We start from the raw sequence: 26,936 nt of genomic DNA on the forward strand, positions 1-26,936 counted from the left end.
TCTGCCACTTTGTTGCCAAGTCACCCAGTTTTGAGAGATCCTTTTGTAGCTCTTCGCAGTCTGCCTGGGTCTTAACTATCTTTAGTCATTTTGTATCATCAGCAAATTTTGCCACCTCACCGTTTACTCCTTTTTCCAGAACATTTATGAATATGTTGAATGAGACTGGGCCCAGAAGAGACCTCTGGGGGACACCACTATTTATGTCTCTCTATTCTGAAAACTGACCATTTATTCCTACCCTTTGTTTCCTGTCTTTTAATCAGTTACCGACTCATGAGAGAACCTTCCCTCTTATCCCGTGGCAGCTTACTTTGTGTGAGAGCCTTTGGTGGGCTCGTCAAAAGTTTTTTGAAAATCTAAGTCACTATATCAATGGGATCTCCTTTGTCCACATTCTTGTTGACCCCCTTCAAAGAATTCTAGTAGATTGGTGAAACAATTCATAGTACTAGGAAGTCACACATTTCATAGCTTCTGTAGGATGAGCTCATTGCAAACACACAGGGCTTCTTGCATCCCCCCGGCCCCCCCCCCCGCAAACTTCCTGCGTGTGACCCTCTCATCCCTCTCTATTTTAGGCACTCCCATTGCTCTCAATTCTCCTCCACCAGGTGTTCTACATGCCACCCATATCCCCTATTCCCAGAGTCCACCTCTCCCCGATTCCCACCATACGCACACCCCCATTCCCATCTTTCCCCCACATTGCTCCCTCCTAGTTATTTGTCTCCTCTTCTCTGGCTAGTAAGTCAGCCAGGGTGTCAAACTGTTATCCTGTTTGGGAAGCTGGGCAGAGATGGGCTGCAGTATTGTTATAATGGAAGGCCCAAAATTTTCGAATTGACCAAATGCCGTATTCAAGAGTGATCACATTACAGAGAGAGAAATAGAAAAATGCTGATGAGTTTAGTGGAAGGTCATCATGAGCTAGACAAGCTTTGGGAAATCAGATTGTCTGAGGTGTCCTTTCCCTTAATTAATGGGTCAATCATTTTTAACGTTCTACTAAAACGCTGACTTCCCACACTGCATTATAAATGTTTTAGTTGCTTTTTCCCAAACCCTGACATAAAATGTGTTTTTCGTTTGCAGTGTTGTTGCAGCTGTGTTGGTCCCAGGATACGAGAAACATGAGGTAGGTGAGCTTGAAAACGTGTCCCTATTATTTTTATTATAATTGAAAATCATGAAAAATATTCTCGGAAATGCTCAGGTTTTTTTCCCCAAAAGAAAGCAAAAAAATTGGGAAAAAACATGCTTTTTGTCTTTCTTCCACCATAAACAGTTTCTCTGCCTTCACTTATTTTTATTAGGAAAATAGACAAAAAACTACTACTACTATTACTAAAAATGACAACAAAAGACTGAAATATGAAAATCTGAACATTTTTACTAAATGTTCGTGAAAATGTTCAAAAATTGGAAAATCAGTTCTTTTTTATAAAATTATTTTTATAAAGTTTTTAAAACCTTTCAAAAGTAAGTATAGCATGTGTTTTCTTTCCTGATGAGCTCTATATTTGTAAGAATTTATAGCTGTGTTGTGCAGCTCTGCAAAGTAATTCAGTCAATTCAGAGATCTACTAACCATGTGTTGTTGAGTCATGCTTTCTGCAAAAAATATAAAAGAATAAATTGTAAATGCTGTTACTCCTGCCAGCCCTGCTCAGCGAACACAGATCTGGGAAAGTGGCTGGTGGCTGTTCCTGGCTGGAATATTTTCAGCACAATTGTGAAATGATTTTTTCATCAAAGACTCTTGCAAACTGTCTGAAAGCGGGAGGGGTGGGTAGCAGGATGAGGCTGCAGAGGGGTCTGTGAGGGCAGGGTGTGGTAGAGAGGGGGATGCACAGGAGTCCCTTAAAACTTGGTTTTGCCTGTAGAACGTTTGTTGCTGTTGATGATGACAGAGAAGGTGAGACAGCTTCACTCTCAGGTCCCAGGCTGAGCTCACAGAAGATGTAGGTAGGGAATGAAAGTTTGATTTGTAAACTGACGCAGTGTCCAAATGGCCTAGATAAAGTCATTTTTACAAGCACAGTTCAGAAAGTTGTGCGACAGAGCCCAGATCTGTCCTTAGTGCACACTGAGTGGGATGTCACTGCAGTCTGATGATTCTGAATATTTCCCCTTCAATAGCCATTCACTGGTTTTATTATTGCTGTGTCAGTGCTTTAGTGCCTATGAGCACCAGTCCTGGGCCAGGACCCCAATACGCAAGGTGCTATGCAAAAACAGAACAAAAACACCACCTCTGTCCCACAGCATACCTCACTGCTCACCTAGAACCCAGTTGCATGGTTTCCTTTCCTCCTGCTCTAACCCTTTGATCACATTTCTCTCCAGTGCCAGGAATAACACTCACTGGAGTTCTCTCTGATTCACAGGCCATTCAAATGCCCGTTTCTTTCCCTGCACCCCCAACATTCACCTTGTGTCCATCCAGCCTGGCAGGGAATTGCAGAGCAGGTTGAGTTTGAGTGGCTAAAATAAACACATAACTGAACTGAACCACTCCAGGAATTTCTTAATGATTCTCCTTGTGCAGACTCCTTCAGTCTCCAGAGAAGCAGCTCTCTTGATCCTGCTGAGAAAAGCTAAGGGAGATTTCAAGGGATCTCTGATCCAAGACCCAGTGTTAGTGAGGAGGGCAGGTATTATATAAGAAGATTTCTGGGGCTGTCTCATTATTGGAACCAGGTCCATTTCCCCTGCCTGTCAGCAGAGCAGTGATCAGCTCCGAGATGTGACTTCACCAGGGCTTCCTCACTTGGTTGGAGGAACTGGTTCTGTGACCACATACATGGCAGATTTTGTGAGGTATTAACTCTTGACTCCTACAACATGCCATGTGTTACTAGGGACAGGCATGATTATTTCAGGGGGAATGCAGGATATAAAGTGTGATTGGAGATACTAGCCCACACTATGACCATTTGAGGTCTTCCTGTGACTAATGCTGTGTCCACAGGTTTTCCCACAACAGGCGCTTCATGAGGTTCAGATCTCTGAGGCAGGTTACTGCTGGAAAAAACACCCCAGAAATAACCCAGGGAAGGGCCCAGATTGATGGCTAAACCTTTAGTGATTTTCCCAGCATGGGCTTCATTATTTCCTTCTCTTAGTATGTCCCAGGTTCTGTAGCTCTGCAGCAGCTGTAGACTGGTGTGGTGAAACGGGACCCACATCAGAACTGAAGGTGGAATTTGACCCCTAGATCTCTTGGGCTCCTTTAAGAATCCCAGCCTCAGAGCCCAGAAAACACCCCCCAGATCCACATGAAGGGCTAAATTCAGAAAAGAATGTAGGCACCTCACTGTGACCTTTGGAGTCAAGTCCAACATTTTGGTGCCACTCATACTCACAAAGCCAGCTTGGCTGCCGTCTGGCCCTGTGGGCACCTGAACGCACTCAGCACCTAGATTTGTGATGTAAAAGTTCCCATGCTATTTAAGTTTCTGCCTCTGGGAATATGTACTACTGCCTCTCACTAGGCACCCAGATACCTGAGCTGCTTTGTGACCAGGACCCATTCAGAATGAAGCCAGAGGAGGTAGTTGGGAAATGCAGCTGGGGAGCAAGGGTTTGAACAGGGTCTTCCACAGCCCAGGTGATGCCCTAAGCACTGGGCTAAACACTATAAGCTGGGGGATGCTGATGCCGTCTCCTCTGGTATGTCTTGCCAAAAAAATGGTGTAGACTCCTAGCTACAGGAGAGGGGTTCTGGCTATAGGACCCTGCAGCCCAACCTCCAAGTTCTGTGAAAAGGGTGGGGTAGAGCACACACCCTTTCCTGTGCCATCTCCCATCACAAAGACAGGCAGGGAGCCCCTCAGCCCACTGGCTTTCGTGAATCCCATTCTTAGGCACCTACCTCTCCCCGTTGGATAGGAAGCCCGGCACTGAACTCAGGCTCTGTGAATCCCAGTGATTTCGTAGGTGTCTGAAACCCGATGTCCCATCATGAATCTAGCCCTTAGGTCCTCAAACGGTTAAAAGTGGCTTATATCACATAGCTTAAGGTGCAGCCTTTGCTAATCTAATGATTCCCTTTATGTGTGTCTCTTGGTTGTGCTCCATATAGATTTTTACGTGTCTGCTACAGGGCTTTGAACTAAGGGTCTCCATAAAGGAAAAGACCAAGCTTTGAGATGATGAGGTAATTCGTTTAGTCTCATGGACTTCCCACTAAAATGGCCTCAATTTAAGCTCTCCACAAGCCTAGTGAACCTGAAAGTTACAGTGGTGGGCAATGTCTTCATCTTCATTGCCTTCATTCAAATAAGTCTGCAAAAATACTGATACGACACTTGACACCCTTGTGTCTGAGTTCCTCACAATCCTTCAAGAATTTGACCTCACCACCCTCCTGCAAAATAGAAAAACTCTTGTCTTGTTCGGGCACCAGCATCTAATGATGTTCTATTGGAGTTGGGCACCTATCTTGCTCTCACTTGAAAATCCCAGACTGAGAGGGTGTTTGGATTTCCCATGATTTTCCAGAAGCTGGGAATGGTTGACAGGGAACGGATCACTTGATGATTACCTGTTCTGTTCATTCCCTCTGGGGTACCCAGGGTATCTGGTACAGAAGACAGGATACTGCACTAGATGGACTGACTCACTATGGCCACTCCTATGTTCTTATGATCACAGAGAATGTTGATAGCAGGACAGAAATGGAACCCACCACTGCACAGTCACTGGCAGTAAATCTTGGCTGATTGTGAAAAGGGAAACGATGGTGTGAGGTTTTTTACTTTTTTTCAACTTTTCATAACAAAATGAATTTTCTTTCTTTAAATCAAAATTTTCTTCTTTCAAAATAAATATCACAGTCAAAAATAGAGGTTCATATGGAAACAAAATATTGGATGGGAAAATGGCCTTTGTGATGGAAATTTATGGTTTTCCATGGGAAAAAATTCAAACTAAAATGAAATGTTTCCTTTTATTTACATTACTTTTTGTATTGTCTATTTCACCAATAGAGGTTGGTCCAATTGAAGGTATTCTCTCTCCCACCTTGCCTTTCACATTTCACTTGGATTCCTTTCTTAATCATCATCATACAATTGCGAGAGAAAGTTATTTCACTATCTCACACTTTAAAAAATTCACATGCAGAATTTTACAGTGGAAAACATTGGGTAAAGTAAAGCAGTGAAAGACAAGGAAGAAAGTGATTGAAAATCCAAAATCTGAACATTGCATACTAAAATCTGGCAGATCTGCTGAACCATTGTTATTATTTCTGTTCAATTTCCAGGGTTATTTTGCAGACATGAAATGGATCCGCAGAACCTCACCACCACAGTGACTGAATTTGTTCTCTTGGGCCTCACTCAGAATCATCAGTTGAAATATTTTCTCTTCATATTCTTCCTCATAGTGTACATAGCCACCTGGCTGGGAAACTTCATCATCATCATCTCAGTGATCGCCGACCACCGACTCCACACCCCCATGTACTTCTTGCTGGCCAACCTAGCTTTCATGGATGTCAGTGAATCATCAGTGAGTGCTCCCAACTTGCTGTCTGGTCTCCTCTCCAAGCGTAAAACAGTCTCCTTCAATGAGTGCATCCTCCAGATGTTCTTTTTCCATTTGATCGGGGGCGCGATCGTGTTTTTTCTTGTGGTGATGGCGATAGATCGGTACGTGGTCATATATAAATCACTAAGATACCTCACTATCTTGAACAGGGGTGTGTGTGTGGGGCTGGTGGCACTGTCATGGCTGGGTGGGTTGGCTCACTCTGCTGTTCAGATTGGATTGCTCATCCAGCTACCCTTCTGTGGGCCAAACATTCTGGACAATTTCTACTGTGATGTCCCACAGGTCATCAAACTGGCTTGTGCTGATACCCATGTAGTCGAACTGCAGATGGTCTTCAATGGTGGAGTGCTCCTCATCATACAATTAATTTGTCTGCTAATTTCCTACACCATCATCTTACTCAAGATCAGGACACATGTCACAGAAGGGAAGCGCAAGGCTCTGTCCACCTGTGGAGCCCAGATTATCATGGTCTGTTTACTGTTCATACCCAGCATCTTCATCTATGCTCGGCCCTTCAAGGAGTTCATCCTGGACAAAGTGGCCTCCATCTTTTTTACTGTAATCACCCAGATGCTGAACCCAATTGTCTACACACTGAGAAACACTGAGATGAAAAAAGCCATCAGGAGACTGATGAACAGAATCTTCATCTCAGGGAGAGAACTAAAGGCATCGTTTGTCTTTGAATGATTGTTTTGATTAGAAACCAGACCTCAGCACATCAGGGGATAGATGTATTCTCCATGTGAAATGCGTGTCCCATCAAAGAGATCACATACCACATACACCTGAAAAACTATGTTCAAGAATAAATTAAAGACCAACAGTCACAACCTCCGTTGAAATCTCTGGGGCCAACGTATTCAAAGCACCATAGCTCCATGGAGCCAATGAAGCCCATCTGGTTTAAATCAGAGTACCTGTATTGGACTCAATGGATTAGACTCCCAGCAGATGTAAAGCTTCATAAATCCATTGGAGTCAATGTGCCAGGTGCCTGGCTTATGAAAAACAGTTCAACTCACTGAAATGTTTTCCACCTGCTGAAATTTGGGACTGCAGGTATTTTGTTTTTCAAACCTATGAATATTTTCAAATACTGAAAACAAAATTGTACATATCAGAGTCTCCTCAGGAGAAGAAACAACTTTCTCAAATATGTTGAAAAAATATGTATCATCAATATTTCTTAATTGGCATGAGGATTTTACTGTAGAATTGTATCACAGCTGAATATAGTATTCTCATATTGTATGACTCAGTCTTTTTGCTCATCCACATTTTCTTGTTGCATTTCTCATATGATTTGTTAGCAATATGAGTTAATTAATTCAACCTTTATGTTTCTGTTCCTAGCATCACAAGTTAATCTTACATTTTTTGTTGGTTACTGTGTCTCAGAAACCTAATGTAAAAGTCTAATTTTAGACTGAGCTCCTCAACCTTTTTTTTATGAAACCAAAATTAAGGCATCTTTTTTTATTGAAAATTGAATATTAAGTGAAAAATATTATCACACCTTTTCCAGAACTTTGGGGAGATAAAAATAAAAATTATAAAATTAAAATAGAATGAAGTTACTCTTTGGGCTTTCCTTTTCTTCCCTGTTTTCTCCTCCTTTCTTTTATTTTTACTTAGAAAAAGGAGTGAAAGTACAACAGGAGAAATATGGGCCAGAAGTAGTAAAAAAAAACAACCTGAAGTGCTTTTGAAAGACCATATTTATCTGCCTTGGAGATGGAGACCAAGAGCTAAGCACCAAAACAGAAAAACAGATAGAGAGCCTCGGCGAAAAGCATAGTTGGTGTGAAGTCCACAAGATCAAACCATTTAGATTCTATTGGGAAATACTGTGGGTAATTCTAAAGTGGAAGAAGATTCTCTGAAATAGGCCATCCCACAACCTTACAAGTTTGAATTCTATTTTACTCTATACCTATTCGAAGTTTTACATATGGATCTATTTTATTGAATTGTAAATTAGATGAGGTAGTGTAGCGAGGCAATGGGATACCCCACAGCCCCACTGAGGGAGAAACCTCCCCTACCACCACAGTGGGCGGAGCCACTGGATCCTGTGCCTACCCTTCAGAGGTCACGGCGCAGACACGGAAGTATAAAAGCTTGCCTGCAGAGCTCAGTGGAGGCCCAGCCACCGCAGGGGCCAGATGTCTGCGGCCACTGCCAGCTGGAGCTCACACCCAGCCAACCGAGCATGCCCCGTGCTCGCTACCCTGAGGAGGACTGGTTGAGCCTGCCCCGCGCACGCTACCCCGAGGAAGACTGGCCAGGACCACCTTGCTCCAGCTACCCTGAGGAAGAGCCGAGCCTGCCCTGCGCCAGCTACCCTGAGGACGAGCCAAGCCTGCCTCTTGCTAGCTACTCCGAGGAACCGCTGAGCCTACCGTTGGCTACTTACCCAGAGGAGTTGATGGTGTTCGAGACCACTGGTGACTCTACACCGACTCAGGTACCTGACGAGGGGGAGAGTGGAAGTAGCTCGGGGGCAGCCGACCCCCATCTGGCTGCAACACTGCCAGAGCCAATGTCAGTGTGTTGCAGTCAGGATCCCCACTGACAGCAATGAGTCTCTGTCGCTGCTAGGGCCCCGGGCTGGGACGCAGTGGAATGGGAGGGCCTGCGTCCCCCCTGCCATCCCACTCTGGGGTGGCAGACTCCCCAGTTCCCCTGGCCTAAGGATGCCGAAGCCAATGATTACTGCTCAGCCCTGCCTGAGGGCCTGAGCATTCTGACTCAGTGTTTGTTGCCCCGTCCTGACCTACAGCTGGGTTTAAGACTACTGTTACTGCTCAGGCCTGCCTGAGGGTCTGAGCATTCGGACTCAGTGTCCGCCATTGCGCCCTGACCTAGGGCCTGAGCCGGTTTTGGACTACTGACTCAACTCCGCCCGGGATCTGAAACCCCCTAACAGAATGTGCATTAGTTCCTAGGACAGCAGGGTCGCAGGCTGGCGAACTAGGGCGAGGCGGTGGGATGCACCACACCCCCGCTGAGGGACAAACCGCGGCCTTGCCGCTCTACACGTAGGTCTATTCTATTCTATTCTATTCTATTCTATTCGTACAGTTGGGTCTATTCTATTGTATTCTGAACAAGTATAGGATGATCTATTCTAACCTGTTCCATTCTATTCTGAACTACTACAGGTGGGTCTATTCTATTCTGTTCAAAGCACGTATAAGGAACTCATCATAACTGATACTGAATACCCAGTGACATGAAGAAAAAGAATATTCTAACTGAGATATTTAGACCAGGTCCCTCACTGACACAATAATTTGATCATGTTCCTGTTGAGCTATAATACTGAAATTTGGAGACATTAATTGAATCCAAAATGGAATCAAATTTGAAGTTCACTTTTCAGTCAGAGATCATCAAAGTTCATCAGCATTTTCATATTCCCCTTGTTCCTCTCCACTATACCCAACTCATTTCCTGGACCTGGCATAATCCTGAGAAGCCTCGACTACTTCTCCCCACCTCTAACCCTTCAGTCAGGCTTATCTCTCAGACACATGAAGAGAACCCAGGGGATCTGTACAGCTGTCCTGCCGCAGGTCTCCTGTTTAGCCACACCACCTGATTGGCTGCAGAGGTCAGCAAGCTTGCTCACTAGATTTCCCATGCTCATCCCCATCACTGTGCCTGTTCCTGTGTTACCTCGTTCCTACAGCCCCTGCCTTGCAACCAGCCTTGCATTTATCCTGCCCCTGGCCTTGAGCCCCTCCTTGCCTGTTACCCTGCTTGCTGCAGTTCCTGCCCTATGGTTTCACTCCTGGCTTTGGTTCTGGACTATAGATAACCACTCTGACCACTAGGCTAGACCGCCCTCATCTATTTCAGCTGTCACCAAGAGACTTGGGATTTCCTTCATTGAGATGCTAGACAAATACCCCTGTCATCCTGTTTCCCAAATATCCTCCTTGTGTCAACCCGATAAGTCCTGAAGCACTGGGGAAGTTCTCAAACATGAGAAGAAAGCTAAAGACGTACCAATTTTTAAAAAGGGTCATTGGGATGACCTGGGAAATTGTAGTCCTATTAGCCTGCGATAAATGAAGGGCTGGGGGCAGCTCCCTTTTATGGACGCCCAACCAGCCAGTAGCTATAAAATCCCTCTTAGTAGCTGTTCGCTAATTGTTCTACCTGTAAAGGGTTAAAAGTCTCACTGCGATGCATAGGTAAAAGGGCGTGAGTGGGCACCCAGCCAAAAGAGCCAATAGGAAGGCTAGAACTTTTTAAAATTGAAACAAAGACTCCCCTTTTGTCTGTCTGTTGTTTTTCTCTGGGGGAGAGGCAGACAGGGCAGAGCTATGCTGTAAGAATCTTGGGCCAGATATGAAAAAATCATTGGTATAATACCTGGAAACTACTCATTTGAAAGTAGAACAAGAAATGTCTAGGAAGACTTGATTAGGTTTGTCTATTTTTATTTCTTTATGGCTTGTGTACTCCTCTGTGCTAACCCCCTTTGTTTTTGTTTTGCTTGTAATCTTTAAGCTGGACCTCAAGAAAGCTATTTTTGATTCTTAATCCTTGTAAAAGCAGCAAAGAGTCCTGTGGCATCTTATAGACCAACAGACATATTGGAGCATGCGCTTTCGTGGGTGAATACCCACTTCATCAGATGCATGTAGTGGAAATTTCCAGAGGCAGATATAAATATGCAGGCAAGAATCAGGCTAGAGATAACGAGGTTAGTTCAATCAGGGAGGATGAGGCCCTCTTCTAGCAGTTGAGGTGTGAACACCAAGGACACACAATAGCAGATTTAAAGGTAGCCATCCTGCAGCAAAAAAACTTCAGGACCAGACTTCAAAGAGAAACTGCCGAGCTTCAGTTCATCTGCAAATTTGACACCATCAGCTCAGGATTAAACAAAGACTGTGAATGGCTAGCCAACTACAAAAGCAGTTTCTCCTTCCTTGGTATTCACACCTCAACTGATAAAAGAGGGCCTCATCCTCTCTAATTGAACTAACCTCGTTATCTCTAGCCTGATTCTTGGGTAGACGAGTCATGTTTTCAGCAATAAATAAATTGGAAATACTGTTCTCCTACCAGCCCTGCTCAGTGAACACAGATCTGGGAAAGTGGCTGACGGCTCTTCTTGGTTGGAATAGAGTCAACATAATTGTGAACTAATTTTTCATCAATGATGCCTTTGCAGCATGACTGAAAGCAGCAGTAGTGCACAGGGGTCCACGAGGGCAAGGTGTGATAGAGAGAGGGCTGCACAGGAGTTACTTAAAACTTTTTCATTATAGCCTTTGCCTACTTGAAACCCTCCTGCAGCTCAGCATCAGAGCTGGATCTCATGGTGGCTATTCTCTATTTTGTGATGCCTCCAATGATGAATCCGATCATCTACAGCATGAGGAACAAGAAGATCAAAGCTGCTCTAAGGAAACTGATGGCGGGGAGGTTATTCACCAAAAATGAACTGTCCATCTTTCATCGGGATTTCTTCCTGTGTTTCTTTTTAAATATAAACAAATGAAGGCATTATTGTCTCCTTGAAAACATTATTTGAAATCTGCTTATGCAGAAAGGGGCATTTACACTGGTATAAATGCAGAGTCAAGTCAGTGGACTTATTATATAATTACAACTGTATATATATAAGATCAGAATCTATCTATCTATCATCCATCTATCTATCCTGTACTGCCACTCACCATCACACCATCTCAGCACCTTCCACCTAAAATGAATAGCCTTGATCAAGTTCCTAATGAACTTGATGAGATCTCTGACCCTTTTTCCTTTTGTGGGTGTAAATGCTGCATTGGATACCATGACTTTTGGTTAATTGTTTCTTGTGTGACAGTGGGGTGCAATGGTGTCATGTTGTGAACTTTGTTGTATATGTGGAAATATTCTCTGGGTGACAGGACAAGTCTGACCTGGCTCAATGGCAGCCTATTGTGCTGCATTCCAGTCAGCTGCCCTGCCTGGGAGAGGCCTTTGACACCTCACTGAAGGACCATCATTGAGAGCCCATCAAGACTAGAGTCTGTGGCCATAGATCTTTATTGTGTCTCTGCTACTTGCCAGCCCCAAGAGAAAATGATTTTTCTATACAGGGGGCGCACAGGCATGGAAGTCAGAGATGGAACTTCACAGTTTGAACCCATGGCCAAGAGACTGGGGCCTACTTAACAGTGTGATGCCCCTGTTGAGGTCCCATGGGACCATCCATGGCTACATGTAGTAAAGACTTTCAGAAGCAAGATGGCAGTGGGACTCTGCCAAGTTTGAAACACGGTTGAACCCTGGACACACAGGGTTGGATGATGCTGAGATTGCATTGAATTACTAATGACGTGCTATGAGCCTTGCGCCTTGGATAAGGGCCTTTGATTATTTTAAATCTAAAATAAAACTTCAGCCACAATCTTATTTATTCATTTACATGGGACTAAATGGGCTAAAGGTGTTAACATAACCCAGTCACTGTCCACCACTAAACAGTGTTAAACAAGTTCCAGAGCTTGGTGTCCAGAGACCTCAGCCTGCTTCGCACCATGGCAAACACACCATTAAAAATCCTGTTAACCTTTTATTAACTATCCAGACAGGAAAGGAAACCACTCAGAGTATTTGAAATGTAAAGTATTAAGTCAGGCTTTCATTTTAGCCACACCCCTTTTTCCCTTTCCCCTTAGCTGGAGGCAGTTTTTTAAAGGAATAAACTCCAGCTGTTTGTCAGTCTCCTGGAGGTATTAGAGGGCTTGTTTTCACTGTGGGGAGATCGACATAGGGATTGATTTAGTGGATCTAGTGCAGACCCGCTAAATTGTCGGCAGAACCCTCTCCAGTCTACCCTGTACTCCACCTCTCCAAGAAGAGTAAGGGAAGTCATCCAGAGAGCATTTCCTGTTGAGTGCAGTTAAGAAACCAGGGTAAGTCGACCTAAGTTTTGTCGACTCTAGCTATGCTATTCATGTAGCTGTAGTGGCGTAATGTAGGTCGAATTACCCTGGTAGTGAAGACAAGTCCAAGGATGGTAAAACCATCCTTTTGAGGAAAAGAGAAGAAGTTAGCTGAGTTGGGCTGGAGCTGTCCTTGTTGCTGTTGCCGTTACTGTCCAGTCTTAGAATCAAAAGCCTCCTAGTTCATCAATCGCTTCAATGGTATCAACGATGGAAATAACTGTGATCCCAGGTTGTGGTTGTGATTCATCTGGAGTTGGTAGGATTGGTGATGTCATATGGGTCCCTCCTTCTTCCCAGGACACCTCTCAGGAGCAGGATGACAATGTCCTGCAGGCCCAGGAGATGGTAGGAATGGCAGCCATGATGGTGACGCACGCTCCAGAAGCATCCATCTGTTCTTTTTATTCTTTCTGTATTTTCCCCACAAAATATCTTTCTTTTAAGGAAGCAGAAAGGGAGTGATGAGCAGAATAGTCCATTCCCCCACTATTTTCTCCTCAAATAAGTCTTAATATCCAGCATATCAATTTTGGATCATTAATTTTCTTAGGCTAAATCTACACTGGGGGGAGTGGGGGGGTTGACCTAAGATATGCAACTTCAGCTACATGAATAGCATGGCTGAAGTCAGAATATCTTTATTCGATTTACCTGGTCGTGAGGATGGCGGTGAGCTGACTGCTGCCACTCCTCCATCAGCTCCGCTTCCACCTCTCACTGCAGTGGAGTTCTGAAGTCGATGGCAGAGCGATCAGGGATCGATTTTACCGCATCTTCACTAGATGCGATAAATCGATCCCTGATAGATTGATCACTATCTTCAGCTTCTCCGCTTAGCCCATTATGTGAGAAAGACGTTGGGCGCAACGTTGCATCCCAAGTTATAGTAGTTATTCCCTTACCAGTAATGATCAGTGGGAAATTTTGGGTAAACAAGAGAAGCATGTTTAGGCCTCCAGGACATCACTGCTTTTAGTGATAAATTATTTATTGCTTCAGATTTACAGGCATTATCATCCCATACTGAGCCAACAGCTAACTGGCTTGGATACTTGGAGACTTTCGATGGGGCCCTGGTGTTCCACCTCTCAGTATTATCAAAGAGATAACTGAGAAGTGATTTGATTATGGCGTAGACCTTCCTTCATGCGGTGAAAGGACCTGGTACTAAAGGGCACTCTTAATTTAGCAGGACAAGAACGAGTGGATGGAAACTGAAGCCAGACAAATGTAAATTAGAAATAGGGCACAAATGTTTAACCACAAGGACTTGAAGGGGGACACTGACTCCACACTGGCTGGAAAGAGATTAAAGAGGACCTGGGAGCTCAGTCAGCCCTACCATGTTCCACCTACCCTGTTACACAAAACTAAGTGATTGGGCAACAAAATGGCAAATGAAATTTAATGTGGATAAATGTAAAGTAATGCACATTGGAAAAAATAACCCCAGCTATCCGTACAATATGATGGGAGCTAATTTAGCTACAACGAGTCAGGAAAAAGATCTTGGCTTCATCGTGGATAGTTTTCTGAAGATGTCCACGCAGTGCGCAGAGGCGGTCAAAAAAGCAAACAGGATGTTAGGAATCATTAAAAAGGGGATAGAGAATAAGACTGAGAATATATTATTGCCCTTATATAAATCCATAGTACGCCCACATCTCGAATACTGTGTACAGATGTGGTCTCCTCACCTCAAAAAAGATATTCCAGCATTAGAAAAGGTTCAGAAAAGGGCAACAAAAATGATTGGGTGTTTGGAGAGGGTTCCATATGAGGAAAGATTAAAGAGGCTAGGCATCTTCAGCTTGGAAAAGAGGAGACTAAGAGGGGATATGATAGAGGTATATAAAATCATGAGTGCTGTGGAGAAAGTGGATAAGGAAAAGTTATTTACTTATTCCCATAATACAAGAACTAGGGGTCACCAAATGAAATTAATAGGTAACAGGTTTAAAACAAATAAAAGGAAGTTCTTCTTCACACAGCACGTAGTCAACTTGTGGAACTCCTTACCTGTGGAGGTTGTGAAGGCTGGGACTATAACAATGTTTAAAAGGGAACTGGATAAATTCATGGTGGCTAAGTCCATAAATGGCTATTAGCCAGGAAGGGTAAAGAATGGTGTCCCTAGCCTCTGTTCATCAGAGGATGGAGATGGATGTCAGGAGCGAGATCACTTGATCATTGCCTGTTAGCTTCACTCCCTCTGGGGCACCTGGCACTGGCCACTGTCGGTAGACAGATACTGGGCTAGATGGACCTTTGGTCTGATCCAGTATGGCCGTTCTTATGTTCTTATGTTCTAGAGGTCAAACCCTGAGTGATAATTTAATAGAGGAAAAGGCCAATACAGTAGGGGATGAGTAGGAGAAGGGATGGTTCTCCTATGCTAGCAACTTGAAGGAAGGCCTGGCTGAGGTCAGAGAAAAACTATAGTTTGTGTGGAAGAAGGCTAGTCTGGGGTTAGGGGATGTCCTGAGACTGCTAAATACAAAGAGCCTCTTAGAGGCAGATAACCCTGGTGTAGGACCTCTAGATTTGCTTTGTTCACCATAATGAATCCTCTTTCCTTCTGGGACTGTTGAGGAGTGGGCCTGAGAAGGGGCTTTGAGAAAGGCCTAGGGACAGGCCGAGTTAGAAAGTAGCCCAGGCAGGAGACAATGGGAGTGAATAAACAGAGCGGAGCTGCTTACTACAGGGTCCCTGGGCTGAAACCCAGAATAGAGGGCAGGCCGAGGTTCCTCTACCAGCCTGCAGAGGATGGTGGCATGAAGACCTGCAGAGATGAGCTGGAAGACCAATGAAATCTGAAGTCAGGCTGAAGATCTGGTGTGTAGCTACTGAACTACTGTTAAGCTGAACTAGGTTTACGTCAGAAGGGGTGAGATATTATGTGATTTAGCTGAAGGCCAAGTCACGAGAACTAGACCACCGGAGGGTGGCCAAAGTGACAATCAGCACAGGGTTCTGAAGAAGATGACCCTGCTAGGCCATACCCAGCCATAAGAAGGCACGCCAGCCAGGGAGTCACTCTTCCAGAGATGATTAACCATTGGAACAAGCTAGCACGGGAAGTGGTGAATTCTTCATCTCTTGATATCTTAAAATCAAACCCATGTGCTTTTCTGAAAGTTGCTTTAACCAATCACATATTATTGGACTAAATACAGAGTTAACTGTGTTAAAAGTACTCTTCTGCTATGTACAGGAGGTCAGAGAAGATGATTCAATGACACTGCTGGACTAAGACCTGGGAATCTATGGATCTTCTTCTAAAGCAGTTGGTACTAGCCAGTTTAGAGACAGAAGAATGTGTAAGGTGGATGACTGACCTCCTCTAAAGTGGCAGTTCCTATGTTCCTTAGCACTGGAAAACAGAAACACCTTCTTTGAAGCTACAAGTTCTCCTATCTCCACAACTTCCTCACTTAGGTTAGGAGTTCACTTGTTACTCTTGTTTGTAAGTTCTAAAAATAAATGCAACATTAACTCTGTCTTTGAAGCAGTTGAAAATTCCCATTAGTAGAAGTTTCCAGGGAGTTGTGGCTCTCTCCTGTAATGAATAAGAGGAGGCAGTCACTTTTGGGATCAGGTAAAAGCCAGCTGTGCCAAGTAGGAGAATGGAACTGGGGGTTTTGTGTAGAACTCTCTCAGGTCTCATTACTGAGGTCCATGAAGATGATGGTGATAGACTCTAGATCCTGTATCGTACTCTCTGAAAGCCTGCATGAAGAGGTCACATCAGAGACTCCAGCTTTTGTTATACTTGTTTTTGAGGAAGCACAACCTTTCTCATCAGATTCACAGAAGGTACATATATTGTCATGAATGATGTGTAACACATTTCTTTCTGTGAGACACACCCTGAGCAGACCATTTAGATGCAAGTAGAACACCCTGGGTTTACTCAGTCAGGCCTAGCCAGAGAAAATGGCAGGAATTTCTGAGGATTTACGATAATTTGTATATCTCCAATCATTCACTGCATAAAAGCCACCCTCCAGGATTGATGTTGGTTTTTGCCCCAGATCCCTAAATGGCCTCCTCATGTATTAAACTCACAACACTGGGGTTAGCAGGCCAATGTTCAAACCACAGAGCTATCCCTCCCTCTGAAGTGTAGACATTCCAAAGAGCCTGTCCCTACCTCTATGACCAGTTTAAACATCAAATAAAATAAAGTAATGCCCCCACCCCTCCAAAAATGTATCTGTTTTAAGCCATGTTCCACAGGCTATGATTACTAATTTTTAATTATTACTTTTCTTGATAGACCCCATGGCAGACAGAGACACAGAAATAAAATGTCAATTACTGAATTCATCCTCCTGGGCTTTGGGAATCTCCATGAACTTCAAATTCTTCTCTTCCCACTGTTTCTAGTGATCTACATTGTGGCTGTGGCTGGGAACATCCTCTTCATTGCGCTAGTTGTGGCTGATCAGCACTTTCACATCCCTGTGTATTTCTTCCTGGGGAACTTGTCCTGCCTGGAGACCTGCTACAGCTCCACCATCCTTCCCTGGTTGCTAGCCAGTCTCCTGACGGGGGACAGAACCATCTCTGTTAGTGGTTGCCTCGCACAGTTTGATATCTTTGGTTCTCTGTTAGCTACAGAATGTTGTCTCTTATCGATGATGTCTTACGATCGATATTTAGCCATAGGCAAACCTCTGCATTATGCAGCCCACATGACGAGAAGGTTTTCCTTCCAGCTAGCAGCTGGGTCTTGGCTAAGTGGGTCTGTGGTCAACACCATTGCAGCATGTTGGTTATCACAATTGATTTTCTGCGGCCCCAATGAAATCGACCATTTCCTTTGTGATTACACCCCATTGATAAAACTGTCCCGCAGTGACACCAGCTGGATGGTTCTTGTGATTTTTCTTCTCTCCTTTATATTCATTCTTCCTTCATTTCTCTTAACCCTGACATCGTACGTGTGTATCATCCACGCTGTCCTGAGAATCTTTTTCAGCACAGGGAGGGAAAAGGCTTTCTCCACCTGCTCCTCTCACCTCATTGTCATCACTATTTTCTATGGGACTCTGTTCATTGTCTACATGCTCCCAGATGCTGTAGCACTGAATAAAGTGTTCTCCATCTTCTATACGGTGCTGACTCCCATGGTCAACCCCCTCATCTACAGTCTGAGAAACAAAGAGGTCAAGGAGGCTCTGAGAAAAGCTCTAAGTAAGACTATCACTTTTATAACCAATCACAATTTTTTTTCTAGGCATTTATTGTAGGTTGCAATTAAATGTGTATAACAGGAACTCACAAGGTGGTGTGATGTAGCAAACCATAGCTCATGTGGGAGCCCTGAATTACCAGAGCTGTTCTAATACCTACAGTGAGACCCATGCAGAAGAGCCAGTTCATAAGTAATTATTCAGAGCCAGGTATTGGCTGACTCGTGAGTTATAGTATGGATGGGCTCTGGCAGGGCTGGCTCTGGGGTTTTTGCCACCCCAAGCAGCAGGGGGGGAAAAAAAAGCTGTGATTGGCGCCTGCTCCTCTGCGCCGCTTCAGTCTTCGGTGGCAATTTGGCGGCTGGTCTTTCCCTCCAAAAGGGACTGGGGGACCTGCCTTTGAATTGCCACTGAAGAGCCTGACGTGCCGTCCCTTCCCCTTGGCTGTCCCAAGCACCTGCTTGCTGAGCTGCTGCCTGGAGCTGCCCCTGGGTCTTGGATCTGCCTGGGGTAAGGTGAGCTAAAAGAGTGAGTTCATAGGCAGCAGGTTTAAAACAAATAAGAAATGAACAAATAAAATGAAGTATTCCTTCACACAACACACAGTTAACCCATGGAACTCCTCGCCAGATGATGTTGTGAAGGTGAAGACTATAACAGGGTTCAAAAAAGAACTAGATAAATTCATGGAGGACAGGTCCATCAATGGCTATTAGCCAGGATGGGCAGGGATCGTGCCTCTAGCCTCTGTTTGCCAGAAGCTGGGATTGGGTGATAGAGCATTGATGTTGTCACTGTGTGTTTTAACAGCAATAAAGCTTTGACATTTTAAAATCAACATTTCCTGTCATTAAATTATTATTGTCTCTCCAGCCCTGTTTTGTCACCTATCCTCATAATTTCCCAGAATTGTGTATTAGTATATAGGCTTGTTTGTGAGCTGTCATAGACTTTTGGGGTTGACTTTTTGATACTCTTATATCCTTACTAATCTGTGTGAACAAAGAACAAAGACGCTGTGTGTTACATCTGCCCACAAGCAGATAGAGCTAAAGTGTTACAGGGTATGGTGGGAGTGTAATATGTGAGCATACACTGGAAAGTTGCCTGGATCTTCTCTCAAGCCAGGGTCAAGCAACCAATCAAGAAGGGGAAGGAGGAATGGGTTGGGGGGTAGGCATAAGACACAATAAAAGCCAAAGAAAATTCTGGCCTTGGCCAGAATACACCACTCCTTACCTCTCCCATGGAGTACAAAAGAGGTTGGATGAAGACCCCAGACTCACGACCCTCCCAAATGGAACATGACCATAAGTTGTAAGGGGTAGGACCAGGGGTGTGCGCTGCAGGTATATTTGGGCCTGCTAAGAAGAGGGGAATGGGGAACAGGGACACAGGCAAGGCTTTGCGGTTTCAGAGTTGGGAACGGAACACTGGGAAACAGACTCTGCCGGCAGGTAGAGCTATGGATATGTTTGCTTGAAACTAACCCTAATAAACATCACATTTCCTGCACTGTGGATTTCTGGTCTTCTGCTTTCTGTCTGCGTAAAAGACCCAGGGTAGGAGGTGAAGGGAAAGCCCTCTAACATTGTGATTATTCATATCAATAAAAAGAATTTTAAATAAATACTTAAAACTCATAATTTTGCACAATTGTGAAACCATTAATTGATAAAAATAGAAACAAAATGTTTAAAGGTGCACACTGGTGTTATGTATTGAAATTAGAAAACAAATGGGATTCTGCCAAGCCTAACTGAATGATATCCTGATATGATGCTTTTTCAATTGTTCTTGTTGAAGCTTTTCCACTTTGTACAACAATTAAATATGCCACAGGCCTTATAGTGAGCGAAAATGACTCTGTATCCCAGTGGTCAAAGCAGTCACTTCAGAGGTGGAAGATCCCTGTTCACATTCTTAAAAGTGATGAGGGGTCAATCAACTTGGAATTAAAAACCTAACCCACAGTCTGAGAAGATTCAGCTCTCTCCTTGTATTCTAGCCAATGTGCAGGTGAGACGTGTTTCCCTCGAAAAGTTAAGCAATGAGATTTCATCCCTGTCGGCATGGGCAGTGCATGAGCCACTCCTTTGGGGAGCCACACACCCAGGCCCTCCCCTTTTGCCTGAGGCCCAGCCCCCTCCACCTCCCTTAGCCTGCCAGAGTCCCGAGCCCCTCTCTCCACATTCCACCACAAGAGCCCTGGGCCACCCGTCCACAGTTCCCCCCAGCGCTGGGCAGCCCCAACTGCTTCAAGTCCCTGCTGCAGGCCCCAGCCCCAGCATGTTTCCCGGAAGACAAGCAACATGCCAGGGCTGGGGCCAAGGAGAAAGCAGCAGCTAGGTAGGGGCCTCAGGGTGGAGTGCGGGCCGGGCCATGCTGGGCTGTTTGAGGGGCGTCACCTCTCTCAGCCTATGATATGCACCACCCAGCAATGTATTTACCAGAGGTCAATTAAAGAAACAAACAACCCTCTTTTTTCAAAATGCAGTTATGCAAGCCACAAATAGTGAACATTTGGACATTATGAACAACAAACCTTTGATGTAAAATTTTTCACTCTGGGGATAAACTGGAATGATACCTTACTGCACGGCTAGGGGGGAAATTATGGTAGTAGAAAACTGGGAATTATATCTCCTACATGGTTTTTCATTCAGATATAAACAGATATTTGTATCCTTCTGTAAATGCTGGAACTAACCTTTCCTTCAGGGAAAGAAGTGACAGTAGGTCAAAATCTTCATGCTGAAAAAGGACAGTGTTGGAGTCAAGTTGTAGAATATATTGCAATACACATACCTGAAATGATGACATTGACTGTACCCAAACTGTGGCGACTGTGAATGTAGAACAGTGTCCTTTACTGAATGGAATCAGTGCTATTCTTTGGTTCTCAAATGCTAACAGACCAATTACAGACCTACACTTCTGGCACAAGATTAAGTGATTTGTATTAAGTGCTGTGGCACTGAAGATACTTGAGGCTCTGAAACTTTTCTGGGATGTGGGAAAAAATGATTTGTACTTTACAATCTCAGGTCTCTGAGTTCTCTGCTTCTATGGTATGGGCCTTTCCAAGAATCCTATGGGAGTTAGGTGCCAAATTCTCATAGCAATATCGTGGGAGTTGGGTCTTTATTGTGTACGTTACCCTCCTTTGAAGATCCCAACCTAAATGTGTAAAGCATCCAGCTGCACCTGCATTTTATCTCAGCAGCTGGCTTAACTTCCTCCTTTCAGAAAAGACTGACCAGCAGGCATTGAGCTCAGGGTAACATTTTCAAAAGCACTTAAACAAACTTCAAAAGTGGCATAGGAGGCTAAGCCCCATTGCCTTTCAGTGAGATTTACTTTGCTAAGCCTGAGTAACTGAGAAACACTTGAAAGTGGGACTTAGGCTTCTAAATCACTTAGATACTTTTTTAAATGTTACCTGAACTAATTGCGTGAGCTCATTGGATGGGGTCTGGGTACTCATGCGCTTGCTACGGAGGACAACAGGGGGTTGGATGGAGAAAATGGAAGATCAGCTAACTCTGCTACCATTTTCAAATCTTTCTAAGGGAATTGGATGGGAATTCAATGTCTAAATCACTGAGGCAGCTGCAAAATCTAGAATTAGTACGTTTTCTCTTGACAGTCACCACAGCATTCATGCAATAGAGAGAGAGATTTGTTTAGGATTAGAATTTTCTTCCCTCTCCAGGACTCTCCCTTTGAGATTGGAAGTTTGACGCTGGTTTAGTTTTAGAAAATGTCAGTAAATACGAACTTCCCCCTGCCTGTTGCCTTCCCAACAGCACACGTGCCTCGGGAGACCGCCTCTCCCCGTAGAAGGATATATAAAGAATAAAAAGACACATTCCACATTTGACAGAGGGTATGAGACACAGGGTCATGTTACCAGACATGGCAAAGGAGCCTCAGCAGCTTTTCTTGGTTGTTGTTCCAGTTACTGGGCGCATGGAAGTATGTGAATGCAGTGGGGACAGAAAATGAACTGAATAACCCAGCTCCTGGTACTTGAAATGCTGTGTGGGCAGGTGACAACAGAGACTCCAGCTGCTGACACTTGAATCTTGAGGAGTTGGAAGCAGCGTAGGTCAGTGACTAATCCCATGGGAATCCAAGGGAAACTGGGCACTGTTCTCTCGCAAACTCCCAACCCAAAGCAAAATGACTAATTTTAGGAATTGGAAAGACCTGTCAAGTCACATCTATCCTAGTTCCTTTCCTGGCCTCCATCATCCTGGTACCTGGGCACCTCACTGCCTTGAATGTATCCATCTTCCTCCTACGCCATGTGATGCCATTATCCCCAATTTATAGACGGGAAGTGGTGCACAGAGGGGCAGATTTATGGTGGTTTTTTGGCACCTCAAGACCCAGACCCCTCAGTGGGATTGGAAATCAATGGGCATTAGATACGGCCGCTATTCAAGCACCAGGGTGCATTCTTAGGTACCTACCACCCTTTGGAAATCTGCCTTGACTGTCACACAAGGGGCTGGTGAAGAAGCAGGGAAATTAACCAACATCTGCCGAATCCAAGGGCAGCGCCTCAAAGAGGGGAGCGGCCTCCGTTCCTCTCTAACCTCCCCTCCTGACCCCTACAGGGTTGTGCCCTCACTGGCAGCTCCGCTGTCACGGAGCACTGAGTGAAGTGCCATGGGGAAAGTGGAGCTGCTGTTGGCTGCTGCTCTCGGTGCTCGGGGGCAGACGCTGGCTATAACGGGACTTGGCACAAATCAGTTTGTTTCTTCCCTTAGAGGGTAGATTTTTCCCCTATTTTTAACTATTAATTTTTACAGTCACAGGAAAGTCAGCGGGAGTTAAGGTGCAGGCCATGGCAAGGGCAGGGCTGCCTGTGGGGGGGGGGGGTGAAGGGGGGCGCTCCTGACCAGCTGAGGGATCCAAGACACCAGGGCACAAGGGGCAGGGAAGGAGGCTGCTTTGGCCCAGTAGAGCAGAGATCCATGGCCAGGGCTGGGAGCAGGAGGAGGATGGCAGTGAGCCCCCGGCCACAGGAGTGGTCACCTCATTGTTAAACTACTCCATCGATGGGCAGAAACCATTCAGTAGTGGGGTGGCCTCCCCACAGCCAGGGACTCACCATCCTCCTCACAGCCCAGGATGGCCAGGACCGCTGCCTTCCCTGCGCACCTTATGTTTGCAGGGTCGGGTGTCGCCAGCCATGCAGCCATGCAGGGAGACCTCTGCAACTCTGCTCTTCCAGCCCCGCTCATTCAGTCCCAGGACCACTGGGTGCAGAGGGCTCCCTGCCCAGCCATGGGCCATAGACACCATCCCTGTGGGTGCAAGGCTCAGGGAGAGACTGCACTATTGCCCACTCTTACTGATAGTTTCTGTTGGTTTGGTTGTATCAGCTGATATCGACCTTTACCAACATCTGTCAATGGAAATCGAATCCGGCCGAGATGCACGTTTAAAGAAAGCTCACGGTGTTCGCTGTCCAAATCCCATTGAAATCAAAGGGGCTCATCCTAGAAGTCAGTGGAAATTTTATCTCAGATATCAGCGGAGAAGTCTCCGACAGAACAGAATTATTCCCTTGGTGCATAATTAACCTTGTGCATAACTCTGTGCAGGATCAAGGCCTTACTGAGCAATTAATAAAGATTAGTAAAACGGTCCAGGAAAAGATATGACCTCACCCACCCTCTATCTTTAAGGATCAGTAATGGGGAGAGAGACAGTAACAGCAGACTAGAGAGAAAGAGAGAGAGAGGATTTATATAAAGATAAAGAAGAAACGTTGAGCTGATCAATATTTCTGATTGGTATTTTTGATGAAAAAATGTTTGGTTGATAGGAATTAAAATGTTCCTGGGAACAGATCAATTTCTACACAATTTTGTTTAGATAAAAAGTTATCGTATAGAGATTTATGAAATAATATAAACATGAATAGAAATAAATGTAAATATCTATAAAACACAATGTAATATCCTATAAAAATATCATAGAAAAACATTAAACACAGGTAAAAACATTTTTACCAGTAAAATTGGAATGAAATCCAACATTTGAAATCATGCAATTGCCAGTGAAATGGAAATTTGGGTCCTACACCACTCTCATAATATGAAAATTGCACATTTCTTCCACATTATGAATTTTATCCAGAATTTTTTCTTGCAAGAGAGGAACAATTTCAAGCTAAAGAGGTGGTTTCTAGCAGGAGTTTTTTTGGTTTGGGTTTTTAATGGAGATCTCATCACCGTACGTAGAGTGTCTGACTGCAGGACAATGAAGGATTGTCCTAGGGAAGGGGAAGCATTTGTCTGATGACAAAAGCTTTCAAATGGCCCTGACAGAGTTAGACGACCCATTTCCTCTGCAATTCACTTGGAGTTGGCCGCTAACACACTGCAAATTCCAGTCTTTGTTGTTTAGTTTGTTTCCCTGTTGCGGCTTCCTCTACAATATCCAATCCTGGCCTGGTTCACCCATGGATCGCCAGTCTATATAGGACATTGCCCTGTTCTGATACACAAGGTAGTGAAACATGTGACTATTTGAAGCAACACATTTTTGTACTTTTGTACCTAACAGGGGCGGCTCTAGGCATTTCGCCGCCCCAAGCAAGGCAGCAAGCTGCATTCGGTGGTTTGCCTGCGGAGGGTCTGCTGATCCTGCAGCTTCGGCAGACCTCCCACAGCCGTGCCTGCGGGCGGTCCGCCGAAGCTGCGGGACCAGCGGACCCACCACAGGCAAGCCGCCGAAGGTAGTGTGCCTGCCGCCCTCCCGGCGACCAGCAGAGTGTCCCCTGCGGCTTGCCACCCCAAGCACGTGCTTGGCGTGCTGGGGCCTAGAGCTGCCCCTGGTACCTAAGCCCCATCACCTTAATATTTGAGTGCTTGGTGCCATCTCTCAAGCTACTACACGAGTTTCCAGAGAGATTAATGTTTTGTTGACCCTGCAGTCTACTCAGATCTGAAATCTGCCCCAGGGATCACAAGATGGCATTTCCCCCCGCCCCCGACCTCCATTCTCCACTCACCCATCCTTCCAGTAGCTAGCAGAGAGGGACAATGAAAAACAAGGTTATGTTTCATTGAGTGAACTTTCTTCATTTATGTGGCAGAGTTCATTTCTTTCCCATAGGGAAACCAAACGTCCATCACAGAATTCATCCTTCTGGGATTCGGGGGTTTCCCAGAACTGCAGGTCCTTCTCTTCCTGCTGTTCCTAGTGATCTACATCACGACCATGGCAGGGAACATTCTTATCATTGCGCTAGTTGTGACTGACCAGCACCTTCACACTCCCATGTACTTCTTCCTGGGCAATTTGTCCTGTTTGGAGACCTGCTACAGCTCCGCCATCATGCCCAGGATGATGGCTGGTCTCCTGACTGAGGACAGGACTATTTCATTCAATGGGTGTCTCACACAATTTTACTTCGCTGGTTCTCTGATTGCTACAGAATGCCTCCTCTTATCAGTGATGTCTTATGATTGATATTTAGCCATATGCAATCCACTGTACTATGCAACCCTTATGAGTCACAGGTCTTACCTGAAGCTCGCAGGTGGCTGTTGGATAGGTGGATTCCTAGTTAATAGCATAAATATGTTGTCGATATCTCCGTTAATATTCTGTGGCCCCAATTGTATTGACCATTTTTTCTGTGATCTCATCCCCCTTGTAAAACTCTCCTGCAATGACCCTCACCTGATGGAAATGGTGACTTTCACACTCAGCTTGCTTTTCTTACTGGTCCCATTCCTTCTTACCTCGATGTCTTACATTTGGATCATCACCACCATCCTGAGAATCCCGTCCACCACCGGGAGGCAAAAGTCCTTTTCACCTGCTCATCCCACCTCATCGTGGTGAGCATTTATTACGCAACTCTGCTGACTGTCTATATGTTCCCAACCACCGACATCCTAAGCGACTTCAAGAAAGTTCTGTCTGTCGCCTACACAGTCCTGACTCCCCTGGTCAATCCCCTCATCTACAGCCTGAGAAACAAAGAGGTCCAGGCAGCCCTGAGGAAAGCTTGCAGGAACTTCATGTTTGGACCATGCTAACTGATCAATTTCCTTGGATTAAAATAGATGTAACATGGGTTGGGGTAGAGACTGAACCAAAGCCTGCTTTAGTCCCAGCTCGTGTTTCCCTGAGCTCCACTGAGCTTTGTGTCCTGCTTTTACACAGTGTTTCTCAACCTTTCCAGACTACTGTGCCTAGGTCACTGAGAGGATTGAGGGGGCCTGGGGTCTTCTGCAGCGGGGGGCCCCCGCTTCGGTGGTAATTCTGCGGAGGAGGGAGGTCCTTCTGCTCCAGGACCCACCGCCAAAGTGTCCCAAAGACCTGCGGCGGGGGCCCTCCGCCACCGAATTATCACTGAAGTGAGACCGGGTCTTTGGCGGTAATTCGGCCGCAGGGTGTCCTTCTGCCCCAGGACAGAAGGACCCCCTGCCACTGAAGACCCGGAATGGAAGAAGCTCCAGGGGCCCGGGCCTCATAAGAGTTTTCCAGGGCCCCTGGAGAGAGTGAAGGACCCCGCTTCAGGGGCCCTGAAAAACTCTAGTGAGGGCCCCTGAGGGGCCCGAAGCCTAGGGCAAATTGCCCCACTTGCCCCCACCCTCGAGGGGCCCTGACTGTGCCCCTTTCAGGAGCCTGATGTCTTTTGAGTATCCCCAGGTTTCACCTCACTTAAAAACATTTTGCTTACAAAAATCAGTCATAAAAATACAAAACTATCACAGTGCACTACTCCTGAAACACTGCTGAGTTTCTCATTTTTACCATATAATTATGAAATAAATAAATTAGAATACAAATATTGTTCTTATGGTTCAGTGTATAGTCCATAAAGCTGCATACGCTCATTGTCTGTATGATATTTTAGTTTGTACAGACTTCGCTAGTACTTTTTATGTAGCCAGTGTAAAACTAGACAAATCTCTGGATGAGCTGATGTACCCCCTGGAACACCTCTGTGTACCCCCAAGCTACACCTGGCCCTTGTTGAGAACCACTGTTCTTACAGTCCTGGGAGATAGTGGAGATGGAGAGAGACCTCTTAAAACCTGGGAGTCCAGTCTTTTTAGGCCTGTATCACATTCCACAGGTGGGTTTCACTGGGATGGTGGGAGACTTGAACTTGTGGCTACTCAAATTTCAGACAATGACCCACGATTGTGTTCAGTGAGAAGGTGCAGGCAAA

At 45.1% G+C, this 26,936-nt stretch overlaps 1 protein-coding gene and 1 pseudogene across 1 annotated transcript; both read left to right on the plus strand.

The window, feature by feature from the left end:
• Positions 1 to 5,292: 5,292 nt before the first annotated feature.
• Positions 5,293 to 6,255, plus strand: LOC127030831 (olfactory receptor 4D1-like). Its single transcript, XM_050917557.1, has one exon. The coding sequence runs from the start codon at positions 5,293 to 5,295 to the stop codon at positions 6,253 to 6,255; it is 963 nt and encodes a 320-aa protein (XP_050773514.1).
• A 6,935-nt stretch (positions 6,256 to 13,190) lies between these two features.
• Positions 13,191 to 25,794, plus strand: LOC127030832 (olfactory receptor 11A1-like; annotated as a pseudogene).
• Positions 25,795 to 26,936: the final 1,142 nt, after the last annotated feature.

This window comes from Gopherus flavomarginatus, chromosome 11 (genome assembly GCF_025201925.1).
Source record: "Gopherus flavomarginatus isolate rGopFla2 chromosome 11, rGopFla2.mat.asm, whole genome shotgun sequence".
NCBI classification, from domain to species: Eukaryota; Metazoa; Chordata; order Testudines; family Testudinidae; genus Gopherus; species Gopherus flavomarginatus.